At 32.3% G+C, this 21,363-nt stretch overlaps 4 protein-coding genes across 4 annotated transcripts; 1 reads left to right on the forward strand and 3 right to left on the reverse strand.

Moving 5' to 3' along the window:
- Nucleotides 1-2,719: 2,719 nt before the first annotated feature.
- On the reverse strand, nucleotides 2,720-4,439 carry LOC11427630 (L-lactate dehydrogenase B). The gene is made up of 2 exons (XM_003611243.4): nucleotides 3,715-4,439; nucleotides 2,720-3,470 (listed from the first exon to the last, which is right to left on the reverse strand). The coding sequence occupies exons 1-2, from the start codon at nucleotides 4,321-4,323 to the stop codon at nucleotides 3,027-3,029; spliced, it is 1,053 nt and encodes a 350-aa protein (XP_003611291.1). The 5' UTR covers nucleotides 4,324-4,439; the 3' UTR covers nucleotides 2,720-3,026.
- A 1,522-nt stretch (nucleotides 4,440-5,961) lies between these two features.
- Nucleotides 5,962-11,159, reverse strand: LOC11437537 (uncharacterized). Its single transcript, XM_003611244.4, has 4 exons — nucleotides 10,976-11,159; nucleotides 10,546-10,705; nucleotides 10,135-10,178; nucleotides 5,962-6,332 (listed from the first exon to the last, which is right to left on the reverse strand). The coding sequence occupies exons 1-4, from the start codon at nucleotides 11,081-11,083 to the stop codon at nucleotides 6,180-6,182; spliced, it is 465 nt and encodes a 154-aa protein (XP_003611292.2). The 5' UTR covers nucleotides 11,084-11,159; the 3' UTR covers nucleotides 5,962-6,179.
- Nucleotides 11,160-14,150: 2,991 nt separating this feature from the next.
- LOC11430243 (uncharacterized) lies at nucleotides 14,151-14,561 on the forward strand. Its single transcript, XM_003611245.4, has one exon. It carries the CDS (start codon nucleotides 14,214-14,216, stop codon nucleotides 14,409-14,411), a length of 198 nt encoding a protein of 65 aa, XP_003611293.1. The 5' UTR covers nucleotides 14,151-14,213; the 3' UTR covers nucleotides 14,412-14,561.
- Nucleotides 14,562-15,142: 581 nt separating this feature from the next.
- On the reverse strand, nucleotides 15,143-18,948 carry LOC11426935 (vesicle-associated protein 1-2). The gene is made up of 8 exons (XM_003611246.4): nucleotides 18,697-18,948; nucleotides 18,527-18,597; nucleotides 18,043-18,124; nucleotides 17,846-17,961; nucleotides 17,560-17,724; nucleotides 17,412-17,462; nucleotides 16,477-16,554; nucleotides 15,143-15,624 (listed from the first exon to the last, which is right to left on the reverse strand). The coding sequence occupies exons 1-8, from the start codon at nucleotides 18,752-18,754 to the stop codon at nucleotides 15,514-15,516; spliced, it is 732 nt and encodes a 243-aa protein (XP_003611294.1). The 5' UTR covers nucleotides 18,755-18,948; the 3' UTR covers nucleotides 15,143-15,513.
- Nucleotides 18,949-21,363: the final 2,415 nt, after the last annotated feature.

The raw sequence follows: 21,363 nt of genomic DNA on the forward strand, positions 1-21,363 counted from the left end.
TACCATCATCACTTTTCATATCATGACACCGAAAAATTGTTCCTATGCTATTTTCCTTACCCTCAACATTCTATTCTTTGCTATTGTATCTGCAAATGGTAATTGCCCAACCCCGCCGAAACCTAAACCAACCCCACCGAAACCAAAACCATGCCCAACCCCGTCAAATGGTAAATGTCCGACCCCACCAAAACCAAAACCATGCCCAACCCCACCAAATGGTAAATGCCCAACCCCACCGAAGCCAAAACCAACCCCTAAACCAACACCTTCACGCAAATCTTGTCCGCGTGACACAATCAAACTTGGTGGATGCTCCAGTGTGTTAAATGGGATGTTCAACTTTTCTATGGGTGTTCCAAATGGCCAATGTTGCGGTTTCCTTGACGGTTTAGTTGACTATGACTTTGCAATTTGCATTTGTACGGCTCTAAAAGCAAACATTATGGGTATAATAGTAAACATTCCAATTTCATTTACTCAGCTTATCAATTTTTGCTCAAGGCAAGCCCCAAGCGGTTTTGAATGTTTGCCAGATATTCATTAAGTATCTATCAGCAACATTAGTAGTAGTATTATCTATATTTTCTATGTCTTAATTTGCTTAGAGTTCCGTAGTTTTTTCGGTTTTTTTTTTTTTTTTTTTATCAATTATTGTTATCAGATGGGTGATTAATTAATTTCTCATCATTCATTTTCTTTCTCAACATGTTTATGTAATAATTTTTATTTGAAATAAAAAGTTGATTTTTAGTCAATTGTGAAATGAATCAGTTAGTTGTTTTTTTATCTAATAATAATGAAAGGTTGCGCTCTATAGGCTCCTCAAAATTCCTACCCCCTACTACAATTTCCAAAAAAATCCCCACTCGAGTCCTAATTCTTGATCCCGATACTCCGGTTGTTAAGATCCGATATGCCCTCAATTTCATTTAAGATTGGATCGGTAGTTACAGTCCGAACGGATCGAGAGTTAGGATCTGATCCTTTCCTGCATCAGACCAAGGCAGAATTTACGACACCAAACACATAATTCAACAATCACTCATAGCAAACATTAGAAAGGCTTTATTTGAGAAATAGAAACTCTAGGTAAAAGATATGAAATTAAAAGGAAATTAAATTTGATTCCATATTTCATATCATTTTTTTTTCATTGTTTGCGCCTTTTATAGCAATCTTAAACCCATTCCATGTAGTTTTTTTGGTATAACAACATTCCATGTAGATTAACAACACAACACAAAATGGCAATGCGCGCAATTGCATATTCTATTAGATTAATGCTAAGTATAGCGAATTGACTAATGCTTTGTTTGGTAACATAAATAAGCTAGTTTATAGCTTGTTATATTAGCTTATAAGCTTATTGGATGAAAACGTGACGTGTTTGATAACAAGTTTTTCTCATGAGCTTATAACGTTTTTTTGAGAAGCTAATTGCTTTTTAGCATTTTCTTCCATTTTTGTCCTTTATATCATTTTTTTTTTTATAAAACTACCCACTCAAGAAAACAAAATTACCCACGTTGTGTTTATTTTTTTTTTACGGTTGCGTTATTCACTTTTTTTTTTCTTTCTATTTGATGTTTTTTTAATGTTCCTGTTTGTTAAAATATGTTTTGAGGTTTGTATTTTTTTATACGGTCTCATTCAAATATTTTTGTAAGATATAAATTTTATTAAATATAATCTCAGTTAAATTCATATATCACATTTATCATTTTAAAGACAAAAAATACTTTGAAATAAATTAAAATTGTTATAATAAATATATTAGTTTAAAATATTTATAAATATAATTCATAACATATTAAATATATGTCTTTAAAAAAACATATTAAACTTATGTGTACTTTTCTGTCATTTTATATTTAACGGTCATTTTAAACGTCAATTTTACCAAACGTTTTAATTTCAATCAACTAACTTTTCAGCCATAAGTTTTCAACTATCAACTATCAGCTAGCTTTTCAGCTATCAACTAACTTATCAACTACCAGCTAGCTTATAGTTTAATTTTACCAAACACACCATAACCGCGAAAACATCACGAGCAAGCAAACTGATCGAAAGCCTTAACAAATTTCACTCTATATATGTCGTTTATTTCGGAAACACCAAGATTTAATTAGCTAATTAGTGATTCGTGAATCCTTCGCTGTCAATTCTCTCGCTACAAATAGCACTGCTCTATTCGATTATCATCAGGGTTAAATTTAGCCTTCATGCGTCTAACTCTTGTTTGGTTGTTTTCCTCTATACTTCTTGTTGTCGAACGCATGATTGTGTATGTCTTATACAACCCTTTATAGAAATTTAATAGAGTTAACAATATTATGCATCTTGCTTATCAGAAAAAGAATAAGGTGTGTCTTGTTTTTTTTTTTTTTTTTTTTTTTTTTTTATAAACAGAGAATAAAGTGGTTATGCTTGTAGTAAACTGTTGGGAAAGAGAACATGCAAAGATATTTAAGAGAAGATTATAATTTTGTTTATCTTGGAATATTTCACTATTTGAGGTTGGTATAGTTAAGAGATAACCACTTTAATGTAGACATGTCATGTTAACTTCAAGGTAGACTTTGTTCAAAGACAATGGAATAGGGTTGTTCATAGCTTAGCTCGAAGATATATTTGAGACAAGTCCCATTACCAATAACTATTCTTTTATTTTTTTTTAGAAAATTCTATTCCTAATTTGTATTTGCAAACATTATTCAAGGAGAAATGAAATAAATTTACAAAGGGAATACACATTAGTACATTTAATGACAGTCAACTAGTTGATAAATGTTGCATCTTCCACCTTCTAACAACATCTACTTTTCTCTAAATTTTTCTTGGAATACAAGTCTACAACAACACTTAACAAAAATGAATCCTTCACGTATTAGTCAAATAGGCCATATTTATTTCTCAACATACTTTTATCTTGCTCAGTTTTAATGCATCAACTTGAGTAAAAAAAACTTAAATACAATAACAACAAAATGGTACATATATTAGGTCTTCTAGAAAAAAATTCAAATACCCAACTGATTCTGCAGCTCAAGAATAGTGATAGCAGAGTCCCTAAGCCTCTTCATCTCCTCTTCAGTCATATGAATATTAGTCACACCCAATACACCTCCTCTACCAAGCTGTGCAGGCAAACTAATAAACACTTCTCCACCATCAATGCCATAAAATCCCTTTGCAAGAACTGAAACAGGGTGAATCTTCCTTTGATTCCTCATAATTGTTCGAGCCAAGTTTGCGACGGAGTACCCTATAGCCCAAGAAGTGTACCCTTTTAAACTGATCACTTCATATGCGCCGTTTATAACCTCCTTATGTATGTTCTCTAGCATTTCTTTCTCATAAGCTATTTGTTGTTTCTCCAAAAAGCTTAGCACTGGAACACCTCCGACACTAATGCTTGACCATAATGCCACTGAACTATCACCATGTTCCCCCACTATGTATGCCTACAATATCAACTTAAACTGATAAAATATTGAGTTTACTATTTGTTGATCGTGACCAGTGTTAGTTCTAAATTGCATTCTGCAATTGCTCTTGCATTGCATGTTTGGTATTATAGTGAGTTTGCTAAAATCACGGCTGCGATTTTGGAAAAACTATTCACTGTGATACCAAACATGTGCGCAAGTGCAATGGGGAATGATCGACGATATATTTTTTTTAAAGCAATAAGGAAAAAAGTTGTACCTGCACATCTTGAGCATTAACATCAAGATGATCAGCAATAAGGAAACGGAAGCGAGAGGAATCCAAATTAGTGCCTGAACCAATGACGCGGTTGGAGGGGAAACCAGAAAGTTTCCAAGCAATGTAAGTGAGCACATCAACAGGATTGGAAACAATTAGAAGAACACAATGAGGAGAGTAACGAACCAAAGGCGGTATAATTTTTTTAAACAAAGCTACATTCCTTTGTAGCAAATTCAATCTGGACTCGCCATTAATCTGACGAGCCCCAGCAGTGACGATGCAGAGGTCGGAACCCATCGTCACTGAATAGTCAGTGGAGGCCTGGATCTTAGTGCGGGGGAGGAAGGCCGCAGCATGTTGTAGATCCAGCATCTCACCTCGTAGTTTGTCAGGAATGGCGTCAACAAGAACAAGCTCGTCGACTAGGTCTTGTGTTAGGATGGTTTGAGCTATAGCCATTCCCACGTTGCCTGCGCCGATAACTGAGATCTTGTTGTGGCGTTTGGTTGGAGAAGGAGGTGAGGCATGTTGGATGGACTTGAAGAAGGATTGAGTTAGGTCCAAACCATCTGGTCCCAATGATGAACCTGATATGCTTTTGTGCATTTTGATTTGCTTGTGCTGATTTGAGTAAAGGTAAATGTGAAGTGTGTGATGGGAAAATTTGATTTGTTTTTTTATGTGATGATATGTGTTACTAAATTGGAAGCGTGTATTTATAAGAATGTTGAGGAATGAGATAAACAACGGTGGAATTTAATGGTTTTAGACCTTGTTGCTTGGAGGGAAAGTTAAGAATAGTTTTTTTTCAATGGTCAGCAAACAAACACAGTATGATTTATTTCATTGTTTCTCGAAAATGAGATGTAGTGGGTGGTTGAGATCAAAATTGCGTTATTCTGCCGGGGACCATTCTACTTTCCTTTTGCCTCTGTTTTGGGCAAAATTTTCTTGCTTTGGGGAGGAAAGTTAGGCTTTTCAACACTTTCTAGATTTTTCAAAAGTAGTAAGTAGTATAACACTTCATAACGTTGAAAAGTTAATATAACTGAAAGAGTTTCTTTTTTAAGAAATGAATAGAATTTAATTAGCATTATGAATTGTTTGCTATATAATGTTTTGGGATGACTTTTTCTACTTATTACATAAATTGTGTATAATTATGAAAGGAGTATCGTTGAGCTTTGAACAACTATAATATATGAATATATTGTACATTACATTTTCACTTGCAATTTTAAGAGTGTGTATGCACGGGCGAATTTCACTTGAAATTTTAAAAGTGTGTATGTCGGGCTTTATAACAATGGGGTAGCAATTTTCCTTAAAAAAAAGGTAGCAATGGCTACCTCAAAAGAGAAAGGAAAAAGTTGAAAAATTAGCTTAGTTTTATATTTAACTACTCCTTTAATATATTTGGCTACTACAAAAAAAATTGTTGGATCAAAGAGTGATAATATTAAAAAAATATTGATAATATAATTAGTATGGTGTCAATTAAATACTAAATTTGACTTCATAAAACTCCTTAGAGCTCAACATCTATAAATAACTATTCTTAACTTTTATTTTCTTCGTTGTTGTTTCATTAAATATAAGTAAACATTATTGCAAATTTATTTTACTTATTGATTAAGTTTTATTTATTATTTTTTGAGTTTTGCTAATTGGTCCCTGCATTTTTTGAATTATGCAAATTGGTCTCTATACATTTTCAAAAATTAAAATTTGATCTCTATTTTCTTTTTAAAATGAATAATTTTATTTCTATATCCAAACAAAATATATATATAAAAATGCTACCATCAAAAATTTAAATTGTTTAGAATTCTAAATTTCCTAGAATTTCTAATTGAGCATTACTATGTCAAACAAAGGCTACCATCACGAAACTCAAGTGAATACTTACATGTTGCTTTTATATAAGAACTAAGAAGATTAGTCAAAGTTTCAACTCCAACTTAGCGGAAAACACATGCATAAAGGTGAAAAAAAAAATATATTACTCAAAGCACATTATGAGTCATCTCACTTAATATATTACTTAACATTCACTTGATGCACAACATTACAATATTGTGTACTTAGCTTCATAATTTATATTTAAAAAAAAAACATCTAATTGACTGTGCATGTTTAGAATCATGATAGTGTAGACAAAATCACAAAGGCAGGGTGGTTTTGTTGAAGTTCCATAATGATTTATCGTAATTTTGTCAAACTTACCGTGAATTAAAACATAACTTGAGTAGTAATGGTCATAATGGTATAATATATCGGGGTATTACACATTTCGCCAATGCAGTATTGCATGTGCCTTTATATTTGATGGTTTACTTCATCCTATAGCTACAATACAAACTTTGACGAAAGGCTAAAACTACTAAAGTACCTTTAAGTGAGCTTGTTTGTGAAGTAATTAAACATATATTGTATTATTATAGTATTTTTAGTAGAGTGAGTCATGGCTTTTCATTGTGAATAGGTGCTTTCCGATGAGGTTGTGCATAATCCTCAACTATGTCCTCAGCATTCTCATTGGTGTTTATAACCATTGTTTCTTCAACATGGTGCGTAGCTGGTCCCAGCATTGACCTTGCATGTCCCCTTTCATCCTGCACAACCATGTCTCATCGTTTTCTATCATTCAAATCATATTTCTAAACCAACAAACACGTATATATGTATAATATTATATCACACCATGTTAATTTTTTTTGGAGTTTCTTTACGTCGGCACAGTAAAACTGAAAGTGGCTCTAGTCTTGGTTTACAATTGGCATATGCAATCTCAATTTTAAATGAAAGCAGATGGCCTTTAATATTAACATGATTCAAAGGGGAATCTTACTATTTCTAGTATAGTAAAGGTTTTGTCTTAAGTTATTTTGATGAATTCCGAGTAATTTACCACTCAACCAATCAAAATTAGTCACATAAGCAAATTTATAAATAAAGTGGAAATTAGTTTGTAGAACCACTTGCATATTTACTCATTTAGCTAATTTTGATTAATTGATAGATCAAATCCACAATTCTTCAAAGGCAACCTAACCTCACCTATAATAAAACATGACATTTGCTTTTCGTTTATTATTGTTATAAAATTATTTTTCTTATTAAAAATGATAGGTTTACCTTTAGACTCATTTTTGAGAGGTTCATATTAGACAAACTCATAAATTGCATAAGCATTAGATATTTCTTTGGCAAAACTCTCCAAAATTATGTTAGTTTAAAGTTGAGTTTTCAAATTTTAATCGAATTTATGTTCAATAGTAAACCAAAGCATATTATGATCATCTAGGTATTATAATACATAAATTGGGATAATAGTCATTTTAGTTTCTGAATGTGTAACGTGATTAGCCACAATTGTCCTTCAATGTGCCGAAATATCAAAATAGTCTCTGATTGTATACTAAGTTAGTCAAAATAATTCCCCATGTTAAAATGTTTCATTAATATTGTAATATTAGTCCCTCAACATACTTACTTATGGTTATATCAGTCCATGTAAATACTTACTTATTGTCAAATTTATCCAGGGTAATATTCATTTTGATCCACTTATTTAATGATGTATGTGGTTCATTATATGGACCACATACATCATTAAATGAATGAACCTAAAAAATCAATTTTGCTTATATTTAGAAACGGATTGAGTATATGAAAAGAGTTAATGTCAACGTTGATAGACTTTTTAATGTGAGAGATTATTTTTTACTGACGAAGTACATAATCAATGACTATTTTAAAATTTTGATATATTGAATTACTATTGTGACTACTTATTAAACATACATGGACCAATTAACCAACCAAAAAACGACTTTGCATCGAAACATAAAAATGTATACTAAAATATATTGCTAACATTTAACTTGGTTAAATTTAATATTTTTTAATAAAAAGCAAAAGGATTGCTTCCCAGACGAGGAAATAGCTGTAACAAAGAGTAAGAGGAGGGCAGGATCATCTTTCACTCTACTTAGACTTAGATGAAGCCTCTGAATCCAGATCGAAGAAAGTCTTTAAGGATCGACTTAGGCCCAGAGGATGTATCTCATCTTACCATACGCGCCCAGTGGGGAAGATATATTGCTGCGTAATGACCGTACCCTAAAGACTATGTACATCTTAACTGAACAAGTACTAACACTAAGAGAGTCACCTGTGCTCAGACAAAGGGACTAGGAAGATAGATAATGGTTTATTCTTGAGTCGTATCCAGAAGGCATTATATCGCCGACTACCTTGTTAGAGGTAGTGCCTATCTATCCCTTGTCATAGCAGGCCTCATCCGTTAAGGCTAAGACGTGGATGCGGCGCGAACCTTTTATATTTTTTAAACTAAAAACATAAGATGATAGGCCGAAGTTGGAAATGAAAGGTCCCGAGGTCCATAAAACAAAGGCATTATAAGCCCAATTATCAGCCTTAGATAAGAATTATGACCTAAACGCGTGTATTGTGCTGCACGACAGGTAAGATAAAGGAGAGCCTTCCAAGTGTGCATCAGACTAGTAAATAGATTAACTACCAGCTAAGCTAATAGGATGGTGGCATAGCAAGGAAGTCCCCCTCAGAGAGGTGGGCCGGGTATGAGCGAGTCGAGACCATGGATACGACCTTCTCAGTAGATCGCCAAGGTGAGACTCTTGAATCAAAGGTAGACAGCCTAAGAGGCTTCATTCCAAGGGGCAAACAGTAGTTTATTCAAGAAGATCTGGGCCCCACAGCCTAATAGAGCGCAGAAGACTTTCCCGAAAGAAAGATTGTTTTCTATTAGTAAGAGAATCTCAGAAGCTAAGCTTTGAAAAGGCACTGCTCTAACCGGCGTATGTGCCTAGATTAGGACTAGCTGCTTAACCGGCCACTTTACTCTTTCCTATCCCTATGGGAAGCATCAAGGAATTCTTCTATGACTCTAGGCTCAAGGCCATGGATCACTCTTATTATAGAGAAATCCTTTTATTGTATGGAACTCCTCGTACTAAAACCTATCCTGGACCAAAATGACTATTATCCCCGACAAATTTGACTTCTCTAAAATAAGTGGTTAGGATTTTGATCAGCAATGGTTTGTTATACATATGCATTTAATATATACCACTCATTTGTTTATTGAAAATTGATATTATTCACTTTACACCTAAAGTGAATTGCTCATTTTAGACAACGTGAATAGATGCATGTAATTTACAAACCTACCTACCTCTACTGTATTATTAAAAGGATTTCCTTTTAAGGGCCAAAATTTTGATTTCTAGGAAAACATTTCGAACAATCTAGAATATTGAAAAGTAATAATTAAGAGCATGTTTGAAATAGTTTTTGTTTTCAGTTTTTGAAATATATATACAAGTTCTATTTTCACAATAGTTATCTTTTTACATGTTTTAGATTTAATCCTCGAAACTAAAAAAGTCAAAACAGTTTCCAAAACTGTAATTTAAAAAATAGTTTAGCAAAAAAGTTTTTAATTTTCAAAATTTTAAAAACTAAAAAAAAAAATTTAGGAAGTGTTTCAACAGGTTCTAAATAAAGTTTAACCAATAAGTATATCATCAACGGCTCAAATTTGAGTACTCTCAATCAATTGAGCCATAACAAAAAATGTTTAATAAGTTGAGTCAGACACCTGGTTATATTCCATTTGATTTGATTTGTATATACTATACCGTTTCTTAAAATGTCTTTCAAAATAACAGTAGAAATATTTTGTTTGTTGTTAAAAAAATAAAAAAATAAAACACTTTGACATCCAATGAAAGACCACTATTTTTCTATCCCACACAACCAATTTCAAAATAACCATTTCAAAATTCAAAATAATGTAGTTTCTCAAAACAAATCAAAATAACCATAAGGAGTGGGGTATTATGCAAAATAGAGGATTTTCCAGCCATCAAAGAGGAGTGCACTTTCAGGTTCTAAACCAACTCAAGTGGATTTTTTCAATGCAAATCTGTTTCACGATAACATGCATATCTTTTAAGTTCATATCTTAATTCTCATACTGTATTTTAGAATTCAATGAAAGTAAATATGTATATAATGTAAATATATTTTTAATAATTAACACTAATATTAAATTACAATGTAATTATTTTTCTTTTGGTGATCAATTATGATGTAGTTTCTTTTTTTTAAGTAGTCTAATGGTTAGAGCTCACACAATTTAATTGTGGACAAGTAAAGTGTCTGGGGTTCGAACCCGATCTCTGCATATAAAATGCAATATCTCTACCAACTGAGCTAAGCTTACGGGGATAATTATAATGTAGTTCTATTAGATGGATATATAAAAAGATTTAAATGTCTAGATTGCAAGTATACTCAATTTTATTTTTTTTGGGCAGAATGCAAGTATACTCAAATAATATTGAACTTCACTTGTCTTTATATTACCTTTGCTGCAAGAAGGGATGGTGTACCAGTTTGGAACGTTGACCCTGCAATTGCATATCGACCACCATCACTTATTATTTTTATTACAATAAGCATAAATTATTGGATGCATCGAGCCAATGCAAAATTTCTAAACAATTAATTTACATAAAGCTACAAAATTCCTTAGCAATAATTTAGTAATAAAATGACATACAACCAAGTGCACCATAGATTATGTATGAGCCTCACCTGTTAACAAAAGTCAGATTTTATTTGCATAGAAAACAAAGGCAAGGGACAAATAATTATGGGGTAAATTGCACTTTAAATAGTACGTATAATACACAATAACTTCTGTCCAAAAAAATAATAAAAATAGTATACACAACAACTAACAACAATCAAAAAGGGTGATAGAAAATTATGTACCTACGATCACTTTCTTCAAAGTTGATGCACTGCTGCAGCTCACACAAATGTTTATTTCATCATTTGTGACTTTCTGTTGCAGTGCTGGATTCTCCTCTAGCTTATTATCCTTTACACTTGATGTAGTTAACGTCTCCAACAATTTAACATTGTTTAATTCCTAAATATAATCACAAATTTTAGTCAAAAATAATAATTTCAAATGAATAATATGATACAAAATAATCAAAAGAATATTACATATTAAAAAAGTTAATATATTTTTATTCTTTACAAAATTTATATTTTATTCATATACTCATTTTTCAGTGGTTAAAATTTACAAAACTACATGCAATTTTGTAATTTGTAGTGACCGAAAAAATAGATAGAAGGATCTAAAAACAAATTTGTAGATAGTTATAAGGACTATAAATATATTTATTCCAACCTTATTGAAATGGTATTTCGTTGTGTCTTTTTCAGTAAAAGGACGAGGGGTGCATGCATGCAAAGAACCACAGAGGATGAGGAGCAGAAGAAGAGGAAGAGAAGCCATGTTGAGATAAAATGCAGAACAATAATAAAGACTCAATGTTTGTATGAATGTCTAGGTTCAGTTATATGTAATGTTAGAATAGAAGGTGCATTAAATGTAGGTTTTGTATGGGATAGAAGGGGATCTTTAAGAGAACATGCAGGTGTTTGGAAAGATGAACCTTGAAACGAAGCTGAAGATATCAAGGGTCCACATTTGTCTCCCCAACCCGTATTTTCAGATCATTTTTAAACACTAGGGACATCTCATTGACCATCCCTACCATAAGGGATATACTATAACTGAACCAACTGATAGGGAATTAAGATTTTCAGCAAATTAGCATCAAGTATGATCTGCAAAATTCATCTGTCTCCAAAATTGTAGTTGTTCGATGTCTTTATTTACCGACCAGGCTACTTAGTGCATGTTTGAAGTTACGGTAAGTTTTGAAATTATGATGATATTATGATTTCATTGAAAGTCTAAAGTGCAACTTTTATAAAAATAATAGTAGCATACCCTAATTTGACCAAATTCAACTTTACATTTATAAAGTCGTTGAAGGAAAAGTTCTTATTAATAATAGTGTCGTTGATAATCATTTTACAATTATTTTATGAGATTTGATGTTGTCTTTTGAGTTACAAAAGTCAAATTTTTACTATTGAAGTAACACCTCATGGACACTGTCAATTCAAACATGTAAAAAATTCCTAAATCAGACAAGTGGTTGTTTCTCATATCTCATTTTCTTGCCCTTAGATTACATAATTTAAGATAGGTAGAGAACATTTAACCCAACAGTATTGCGCCATTGTCTTATGAAAATAGCAACAGATGGGTCCAAATGTGATGTGGGTGGGAGGTGGGGACAAGAGATTTTGGGGACAATAGAGCATGGCTAAACCGTCACCAAAGGAGCATGCCACATGGAACATACACCATATGCCATCTGAGGGAGCGGATTGCCACAAAACCATAGGTTTCACATAAGCGACAAATATCATTTCAACAAGGTTCCATGTAACATGACATGACACACCCTTCATATCCCACTGTCTCTGTCAGAAATTAGACGCTAGAAAGTAAGATGTTGATTTTCATACTTCATATTTTGTTACAGATGTACATGCACATTATCACAATTTCAACAGTTAATAATCAAATCAAATCGATGGCACTTATCACTTTACTCTTAAAAGTGACTTACTTGTGTTAAAGAAACCAAATCCCTTAAATTATATACTGACACTTTAAGAAAACTTATTAGCTTTTACCAAATATATATCAATATAAGTAATGCACCAGAAAAAGTTAGTACTTGGTGGTATATTAAGGACTGATATATTATTTATTTCACCATACACTGACTCGGTTCCCACAATAGACGGTAGGAGAACTTTCATGAATAAAATCAAAATCTTATATTGTTCAATATGCAGTCAAAATGAACATCAAAAAAGATATGCATGCATGAAGAATAACACAGGTAAAAGAGTTCAAAGAGTGAACATAACATTGAGAGTATGGTTCTTGAATGAGTACTACAGTACAGACTACAAAGAATTTATCAGACAAACCAACGAGATCGGATCAAACAGTATACATTCATTATGACTGCTAGTGAATGTGGGAAATAAGTTCTCCAAAAGGTGTTTTCGTCCGCTGTATGTAACATACAGAAACCCATCTTCGTCCTTCTTGTTGTCACTTTATCACTTTATCTTCTTCAAAAAAAAGTCTATAACCACTTTAAGGATCCACAAATTTGCAAATAAATAAGCTTTTATATTAATTTATATGTTCTCACTAACAGAAATTGCATCTTCATATACCTGAGACTGACTTCTGGAGGAGCAAACTCCAAGATCCCAAACCAACCACTAGGCCAACCCCAAATTGGTTGACTCTTTACTTTATTAATTCAATATTGAACCTCAAAAATAAAAGATTAAATCATCAAAGTGTCATTTATTAAAGTTGAGCCCAATTTAAACTCAAAAATAAGTTAAGTAATCAAAAAGATAATTAAATAGTTCATTTTTATTGTACAATTATTAAACTCACAAATAATAATAATTAAATAAATATTTAATTTTGTCATGATATGAGATAGATCTAGATGGACAACTAGAGTGGAAGAAGTGATGTTGAGGATAATGCTTGCTTTTTGGAGGAGGTATATTTGCAAACACATCAGTGATTAACTCAATGTGTGATCAAGGGTGTGACGATTTAGGATTTCAGAGACTGTGTACATTAAATTGGTCATGTGTTAGTAGTATTTATAGGACATACTCTAAGTTTTTCAGGTGAAATTCATGACTCCATTGCGTTGCTCTATGTGTGGTTTCGTAGATCAACGTTTGATTGCCGAAGTGTTGATGAAGTCGCTGAGTTTACTTTGATGTGCCTCTAGGACATCCCAATAGCACACTACATAGCGACTAAATGTATTAGTTGATTGGGGGTTACACTCAGTCCAGTACATAATATGTGGGAAAAAGAATCAATTTTGTACTTCACCCGATCACGTTTATAAGCAAATATTCCTTTTTCACATTCATTAAACAATTGTTGTATATGGATTATATTATAGTTGAGATACATCAACTATTGAATAAATCTAAAAAAGTAAAATTTGCTTATAAATATGACGATAAAGGGGTACGGAACAAGTGTAAATATATTTCATATTATCGTATAATCATAATCATTTTTTAACTAAATTAATTTTGATCCTTAAATCATTAAAAGTGCATTATAGTATAAAATTAAACTCTTTAATAAGCTCACAATCTAACCCTTTTTATTTTGACTCCACAATCTACATCTTTAACGTAAATATTTTTGTTAAATTTGTAGCCAATCCATAAAATTACTAAGAAAGGATGTAATTGGAATTTCAGAAAATTCAAGAAATATTTTTTAATGACTACTTGCGCAACGGGATATATCCTAAAAAATAACAACAATGCTTGGGGAAGGGGCTTTCATTTAATTTTCTTTTTCCGAAAGAAAATTGGCTTGGTCAAGGGGTTAAACGTAAACCAAAGACCTAAACCATACTATATAAATATAGAAACCACGCCAAGAAAAGAATAGACGAATACACAAAAGCGATTTCAGATCCAAAAAGTGCTTCTCGATGGCTTGGTTTATTAAAAGCAGCATGTCGTTCATCGCAGGAACCGGTTTAGGAGTGTACATAGCTCAGAACTACAACGTACCAAACGTGAAGAAGCTTGCTTCCATGGCTGTTTCGGTCGCGAGTCACCTAGAACAGGCTTATAGGAAACCCAAGCCTGAGTCTAACAACAAAGACGATGATGTTCAAGATTCTTAGTTCTCCTCTGCTCGTCAACAACCTTTTTATTTTTAGGAAGAAAAAATATGTTTCTTTATTCGTTGTGTTATGGAGCGGTTACATTACTTGTTCAGCTACTCTTTCATGTCTTTGCGCTTATTTACTTAATATAAAGTTTTTTGATTGTATCTTGTTCTCTGCAACCTTAATTTTGTGTTTACCTTCGGTTAGAAAATTAGTAATATACTTAACTTATTTAGGGTTTATCAGATTTTTCTTAGTTGGCTAGATTACTTGTATAGGTAGCATATTATGTATTCCTTTGATGAAAACATCCTCTATCGTTCCTCGAATTATTGCGTAACAACCATCATTAAGGTCAGTTTATGTCATCAATTATATAAATGTGTTTTATACATCCAAAAAAACCTAGTTATGTCCCTAAAAAAACTAAATAATGAAACTTAGTTTTCTTTAACGAGATGAAGGTGTGTACTAACCTGACTTTTTAGTTGACAATATTTCAAACATAAAGTCATTGTTATTTCTAATTCTATATCACAAGCTAGAAAGAAATACAGGTCAATTAATTAGCTCATATGCTGAAATACCCTACACCGGTAACATATAACAAATGTGTATACAGCTCGATCAAATATTGAGCTTGTAGTTAACTAACAACTATGAAGTAATATTTTTCACATGAATGCGGAAAAACCACGGTATGCTTACCTTGCATTTTACTAGTGATCTTCGTTAGCTCAATTAAATGAACCACACAACAAATTTTCCATAAGTTACAAAAAGAATGTTTCTTATTCTTACTTTGCATTTTACTAGTGGTCTTCGTTAGCTCGACTAATTGAACCACACAACAAATTTCCCATAAGTTACAAAAAGAATGTTTGTTACTGAAAGCATGAGTGAATTCACAATAATATGCTCTTCAACCAACTGACCCACACTTTCAATTAATGTTTCTACATTCGAATTGCTAAAGATCCTTACGGAAAAGAGAGAAGAAAAAAAACGCCAGCTAAATTAACCTATTTTGCCTTTCGTCATCATTTCTTCAATTGAGTAGTCAAGAACAACAGGGAAACTATGAAGTATGATGAAAGATCCAATGCCCGAAAAAAGCTTAGGTCTTCTTCAGGAGATACCCCATAATTAAGCCAAGTAAACCAATTAATATGACAAAGATCATGGAGACATTACCACGACTTTTGTTGCTTTGACGTCTCAGCATGTCCTGCAAGTAATAAGATCATTGAAGTAAGTGTTACCCCCAGTTAGATAGCAGGCATTAAAAGGCATAACAATATTTATTGTATACGTAAAACCATGCCACCATATCCACAGCTAAAAGAGTAAGACCGTTGCCTAGTTTCAAGTTCAACACAAACGGATAACAAAGTAATTGACAGTAAAATGTGTTTGTAAGAGACCACAGCACAAACCAGAATGCACAGATTGAATAAAATTATAAATTTAAAATATAAACAATGGACTTAATATGAAACAAGTTAAGCTTCCCTCAAAAAAAAAAAATTAAACAAGTTAAGCTAAATTAACCATCCCAAAACCATTAAATACTTGCACGGTTCCACATCTAACAGAGAACGTCATGTGTTATGAAAGGGTATATTATGACAAGTAGGATACTTAAAGGTGATGAAACAACATAGTACCCCTGAGAAAATGCTGCAACAATCACTTATTTGTATTTTTGCAAGAAAATTACATGGGAGACAGGTGAAAATATAACCAGAATGATTCTCATTGAGTTAAATTATATGGAAGTTTAAAAAAGGGGAATGAACAAAGTCCTTCTAAAGAAAATCAACGCATTTACCAAAAGATCAGTCACAAAGTATAGACCAATCATTCAACAGTTTGAAAGTTGTTCTCTTCCTATTATTCCTGGATCATTCCTTCAGTTTAGAACTGTAAGACCAACTTAAAAGGTAGTGATACTCCTGGTTGGGAGTCATATTTCATATTTAATTGAAATCATTCTCCAGTCAGGAAAAAAAAGAGGAATGCTGATAATCCAAATTGAGAAATAAAAGTTATCTACAAGGTATATTTTGTAAATCCTCACCAGTTCCTGACGCAGCTTGCTATTTAGTTGAATTGCATTATTCTTTTCTTCAGTCAGCCTTAACATAAGAGCTTTTGCCTGCAACAAAATTGCCACACACATGGGAAAAAATCAAAAATTATGCTTTGAAATTACAAAATTTGTAAGTCCAAGAAAGTCATTTCATGTAGCAATCTGTTCACACAATCTGCATTACATGAGTGCTTCAATTGTTATATGCATTCAATGGCATGTCATTCTTTAGGATTATAAGCTATGACTTGAAAAATTCTACAACAAAAAAAGTAGTGGACACCTTCAATAGTGAACTTTTTTTTAAAAGATATCAACAGTCATTTAATAACGACAGAGCATGAAATATCTCGCCGAAGTCATCATTGGTAGCGGACACTCTTGTTAAAATAACTATTGCTTAAATGGTGGTAGCCTAAACATTGGGGGGGGGGATAGGTGGCCATCCAGATTTTAAAAAAAACTTGGTGCCCGTTTACTTTGTGAAATCATGTTCTGTTTTCATTTCCTAAAATTTGTGTTAGTTTTACTTATTAACAAGGAAAAAGGAGAAGTTTAAAGTGACGAAGAGAAGAAAAAATGCTAGTTACAGATGATGCATTTTAGGAAATAATGAAAATAGATCTTGACATTTTTATTTTCGGAAATGTAAGACAATGTTCACTTCAAGCGTCTATTTTCTCCTTGTTAACAAGTAGCATCGACACAGATATTAGGAAACAAAAATAGAAAAATATTTCACAAAGTAAAAAGGCCCTAATTTCAATTCTAATTATGTTCTTTCCTGAAGTAATTGAAGCTTACATTACAAGGAACACTAACACCAGTAAATTAATTAAAACAGAAGCTATCCACAAAAAATGCATGTTGCGAAACAACAAATTTACTTCAAAAGCAAGAAAGAAAAAGTTGTACAGTTTTACCTCTGCAGATTTTTCTGGAGTCCCATTTCGTTCGGTAAATCCTCTCATCACCTACAATAATCAAAAACAAAATGCGTCCCAGTTGATACCAGTAGATTTTTAATAGAGAAAAAAAATGGCCTAAACGAGGAATAAGTTAAGAACCCACCGTTGTGGAGTCAGAACCATTGGCATTTCCATTTTCAGTAACAGAACCTCTAGGTGATGATCCTTCCTCAGAACTTTCTGGGACTGGAGATTGAGGTTGAGGTGGAGCGACATATACCACTCTCAATTTGCACTCCTCAACCACATGCCCTGCTTCCTTGTTAAACTAGAAAACCCAATGGCACAAGTCTGTCTTATCATATTCTCACCCCATATACAAAAAATGGAAACAATAATAAAAAATAACAACAGGAAACTATAATCACGACTATCATGATGTATCATACCATTTCGGGAGTAATCTCCTTCGCGTCAGCACCATCATTTACTCGTACACTTTGAAGAAGAAACTTATCCTTGCATTGCATATCAGGGGGAACTTCCTTTTGCGCTTGCATAGTAACTATAAACAACCAAAGATCACAATGCCATTAACCGGCGAAAAACTAAAATAAAAAAGAAAAAATAATGTAACATGCAATACCTATAACTTCACATGTAGATTGAGGCAAAACAACTCCAGTGTTTGGACGAACGCAATACTTCCTGGGATTGGTCGTTTTTACCTGGCAAATAAATAATAAAGATACTTAACGAATCACAAACTCAAACACACAAATCTTGCACGAGCAAATCAATACTGCACTTGAAATTAGGCTCAATTTCGCTGATTTGCAAGCCGGCTTTTAAAGGTTGAGTTAGGCCTAATATCAGGTTACCACTATCGGGTCACACTCTAGATGTCTAATCTTGGGCAGGAGGGGTGTGTTAAAGTCACACATTGGATGAGATATGGCTTGAAAGTGAGGTGATCATCACCTTGCAATCCGGATTTGTAAGGTTGAGTTAGACCCAAAAATTGTAAGACAGATCATGAATGTAGGTTTGGAAAAATCAATATCACAATCAAATCATACACACCAAAACATAAAGCTTTCTGAAAAAACAAAGAGTGACAGGAAAATAACCTTGAAAGCAACATAGCTATCTGTCTTATTTGATAATTGAAGAGAACACGAGATCTGTTTCTTGAGCTCAACTGAAACAGAGAATGATCATGCAAAAACAAAATCAAACATCAAACGACAAACCCTAGAAAACACACAAAGCGATCCACGAAATGAGAAAAACAACGTACATAAGAACTTGAGTTCGACGGGTTCGATGTTGAGAAGGTCACCAGTGGACATCATCATCGTGGAAGCGCGATCTACAGAATCTGGTTATGGCGACAGCAATGCGATCGAGAAAGTGGAATTTGAAAATGTGAAAAAGAAAAAGAAGAAAGTGATTGTGACAGGGAACTATGGATTCTCATTCCATTTCATTTCCTTTTTTCTAGTATTTACTTTGTGGTGGATAGTGTGACGCCATTCATTTCAACCTCTCTTTAAACTTACACAAATTAAAACTTGATTTAATTAAATAAGTTCAAATAAGTTATTTAAGAGAAACAATGCACTGTTATCTATGATGGAGATGCACCAAATTTTGTACTGGCGTCGATTGACACAAGTCCAAGTAACTGGCAATCATATCCTAAAAAAAAAGTTAAAAAAATTAAACCTTAATATCATGAAAATATATGTTGAGTCTCTATAACTCATTATTGTTTAATCCTAATTTGTGTTTCATTTTAGTACTTATATTTAGCAACAAAAAGTGTCCCTCTACGAAGACTAAAATATATACAATTTTCGCATTTTGCATGGACAACAAAATGAATAACAATTTTTCAGAGACTGGGCTTAAAAGGAATTAAATTAATAAGAACAATTGAAATATTTAACTTAATGCTAAAAATAATAATCTTTGCTCCAAAATTAGAATAACTGAATAGAGAAAAAACTTTGAAAATCAATAATATATTAACGATATTATTAGGCTTAAATGTTCTTTTGATCTCTTAAGTATTTAATTGCTATCGTTTTGGTCCCTTAACTAAAAAAGCGATTCTTTGAGTACTTTAAGTTTTTTTTTAGTATCGTTTTGGTCCCTTCTGTTAGGTTTAATAAAAAACGTTAAGTGTGGACACGTGTCACCTTGTCATTGGTTCTGAGATTATTTTTTTACAAAAAAAAAAAATTAATATATAAAAAAACGTTAATAATATTTTTTTACAAAAAAAAAAATTAATATATATATTTATAAGGTGACACGTGTCACTTTGGGATTTTTTCTGAAAAAAAATTATATTTATTTTTTAAAAAAATATATTATTTTTTTTGTGTTAAAAAATAATATTTTTTTGTAAAAAAAAATCTCAGAGTCATTGACAATGTGACACGTGTCTAAGAGTTATTTTTTTTTTTAAACCCTAAGAGAATGGATCAAAGCAATACTAAAAAAGAATATAAAGTACTCAAACAATCTTTTTTTAGTTAAAGGACCAAAGCGATACCAATTAAATATTTAAGGGACCAAAAAAGCATTTAAACCATATTATTATAAAATTGTAAGTCTTTATCAATTTCTTGTCCTCTCCATGCTAGTTCCTTTCAATGAAAGGATGTTGCCACTATTTACAATTACATAAATTGTGTAAGGTATCAAGTGCAAGTTCCATGTACACCAACAAAATTTTAGAGAACCATGCTAATCTAAAAAAAAATTATAATTCTTTAACAAGTGATTCAGGGAAACTTGGTAACATTTTCCTTATTTTATTAATCAATTTCTAGTAATCCAAGTGCAACAATATGTCAATTGTGCGCTCTTCAATAATAATACAATTGTTAGGTTTGGTTTATGATTTTGTGATTCCACCGGAAGCCTTATTTTGGGTATTTCAAACTATTCTCATTGTGCACTTTCGCCAACTGAAGTTGAAGCTTGGGGCTTGTATGAGGCCATAAAATTTGCCATTGATAAAGGAATGTAATCAGTGACATTTGAGTCTGATTGTAAAGTTGTAGTGGACTCCGTCAACTCTTGTTGTGCATTGCAAAATGAAATAGGTGACATAATTTCTGGTTGTAATATTTTTTTATCTTCTCGTATTAGTTAAATTGTGAAGCATATTAGAAGGCAAGCAAATATGGTTGCTCACTCTATAGCTAGAGCATCTCTATCTCACGTTAGCCCATATATATTTGATGATGTACCATAATATTTATATTCTTTAATTACGAATGAAATGGCTTAAGCTTATCTTTGCTAAAAACAGTGCAATAATATTTAAGACCAACAATGAGTTAAGTGAAACTTTGGCGATTATGGTTGCCTCTTTCTCATCAAGGGGTCCAAACAATGCTACAACTGAGTAATGATATATGTACAACCATTTGGGACAACTTTGATGACAACTTTCATTTTCTCTCTTTTTATTGGTCCAAAACAATGGAGAGAGAAAAATGAAGAGAGAGAATAAAAATATAATGTAGATATGAGAGAGAAAGTTGTCAAAAGATTGTAATAAAGTAGTTGTACAAATATCATTTCTCTATCATTTCTATCATTTCTATCATTAAATACATCTCTATCATTTCTCATTTATGAACAATTAAATACATCTCTATCATTTCAATGATATTTCTAGGGATTTTTTTTTTTAAATATTGTAATCGGATTTAACTACTCCTCGAGTAGACATTATAGCTAGTGACATATAATTGCTCCTATTTCTGATACTCTCGGTGATAATAAAAATTGGAGTTTAATATTATTTCAGAAACATCAATGTCATGTTTGCATCAACCAACTTGGTCATTTCCTTCATTTTTCTGCAAAAAAAACTGAAGTATTGTACAAATGGCGTGTGATGTGCCAATCATGGAACCAAAATAAAACCAAAAAATTAGCTAAG

This window comes from Medicago truncatula, chromosome 5 (assembly GCF_003473485.1).
Source record: "Medicago truncatula cultivar Jemalong A17 chromosome 5, MtrunA17r5.0-ANR, whole genome shotgun sequence".
In the NCBI taxonomy this organism is placed as follows: Eukaryota; Viridiplantae; Streptophyta; class Magnoliopsida; order Fabales; family Fabaceae; genus Medicago; species Medicago truncatula.

Coding starts and splice junctions, on each gene's coding strand:
- LOC11427630 (XM_003611243.4), bottom strand. CDS start 4,323: ATGCACAAAAGCATATCAGGTTCATCATTGGGACCAGATGGTTTGGAC. Junction 3,471..3,714: donor TTAATGCTCAAGATGTGCAG/GTACAACTTTTT, acceptor TTGATATTGTAG/GCATACATAGTGGGGGAACA.
- LOC11437537 (XM_003611244.4), bottom strand. CDS start 11,083: ATGGCTTCTCTTCCTCTTCTTCTGCTCCTCATCCTCTGTGGTTCTTTG. Junction 10,179..10,545: donor TTTGAAGAAAGTGATCGTAG/GTACATAATTTT, acceptor ATGCAATTGCAG/GGTCAACGTTCCAAACTGGT. Junction 6,333..10,134: donor CATCCCTTCTTGCAGCAAAG/GTAATATAAAGA, acceptor ATGGTTGTGCAG/GATGAAAGGGGACATGCAAG.
- LOC11430243 (XM_003611245.4), top strand. CDS start 14,214: ATGGCTTGGTTTATTAAAAGCAGCATGTCGTTCATCGCAGGAACCGGT.
- LOC11426935 (XM_003611246.4), bottom strand. CDS start 18,754: ATGATGATGTCCACTGGTGACCTTCTCAACATCGAACCCGTCGAACTC. Junction 16,555..17,411: donor CTCCAGAAAAATCTGCAGAG/GTAAAACTGTAC, acceptor ATTTTGTTGCAG/GCAAAAGCTCTTATGTTAAG. Junction 15,625..16,476: donor GCAAGCTGCGTCAGGAACTG/GTGAGGATTTAC, acceptor TATTACTTGCAG/GACATGCTGAGACGTCAAAG.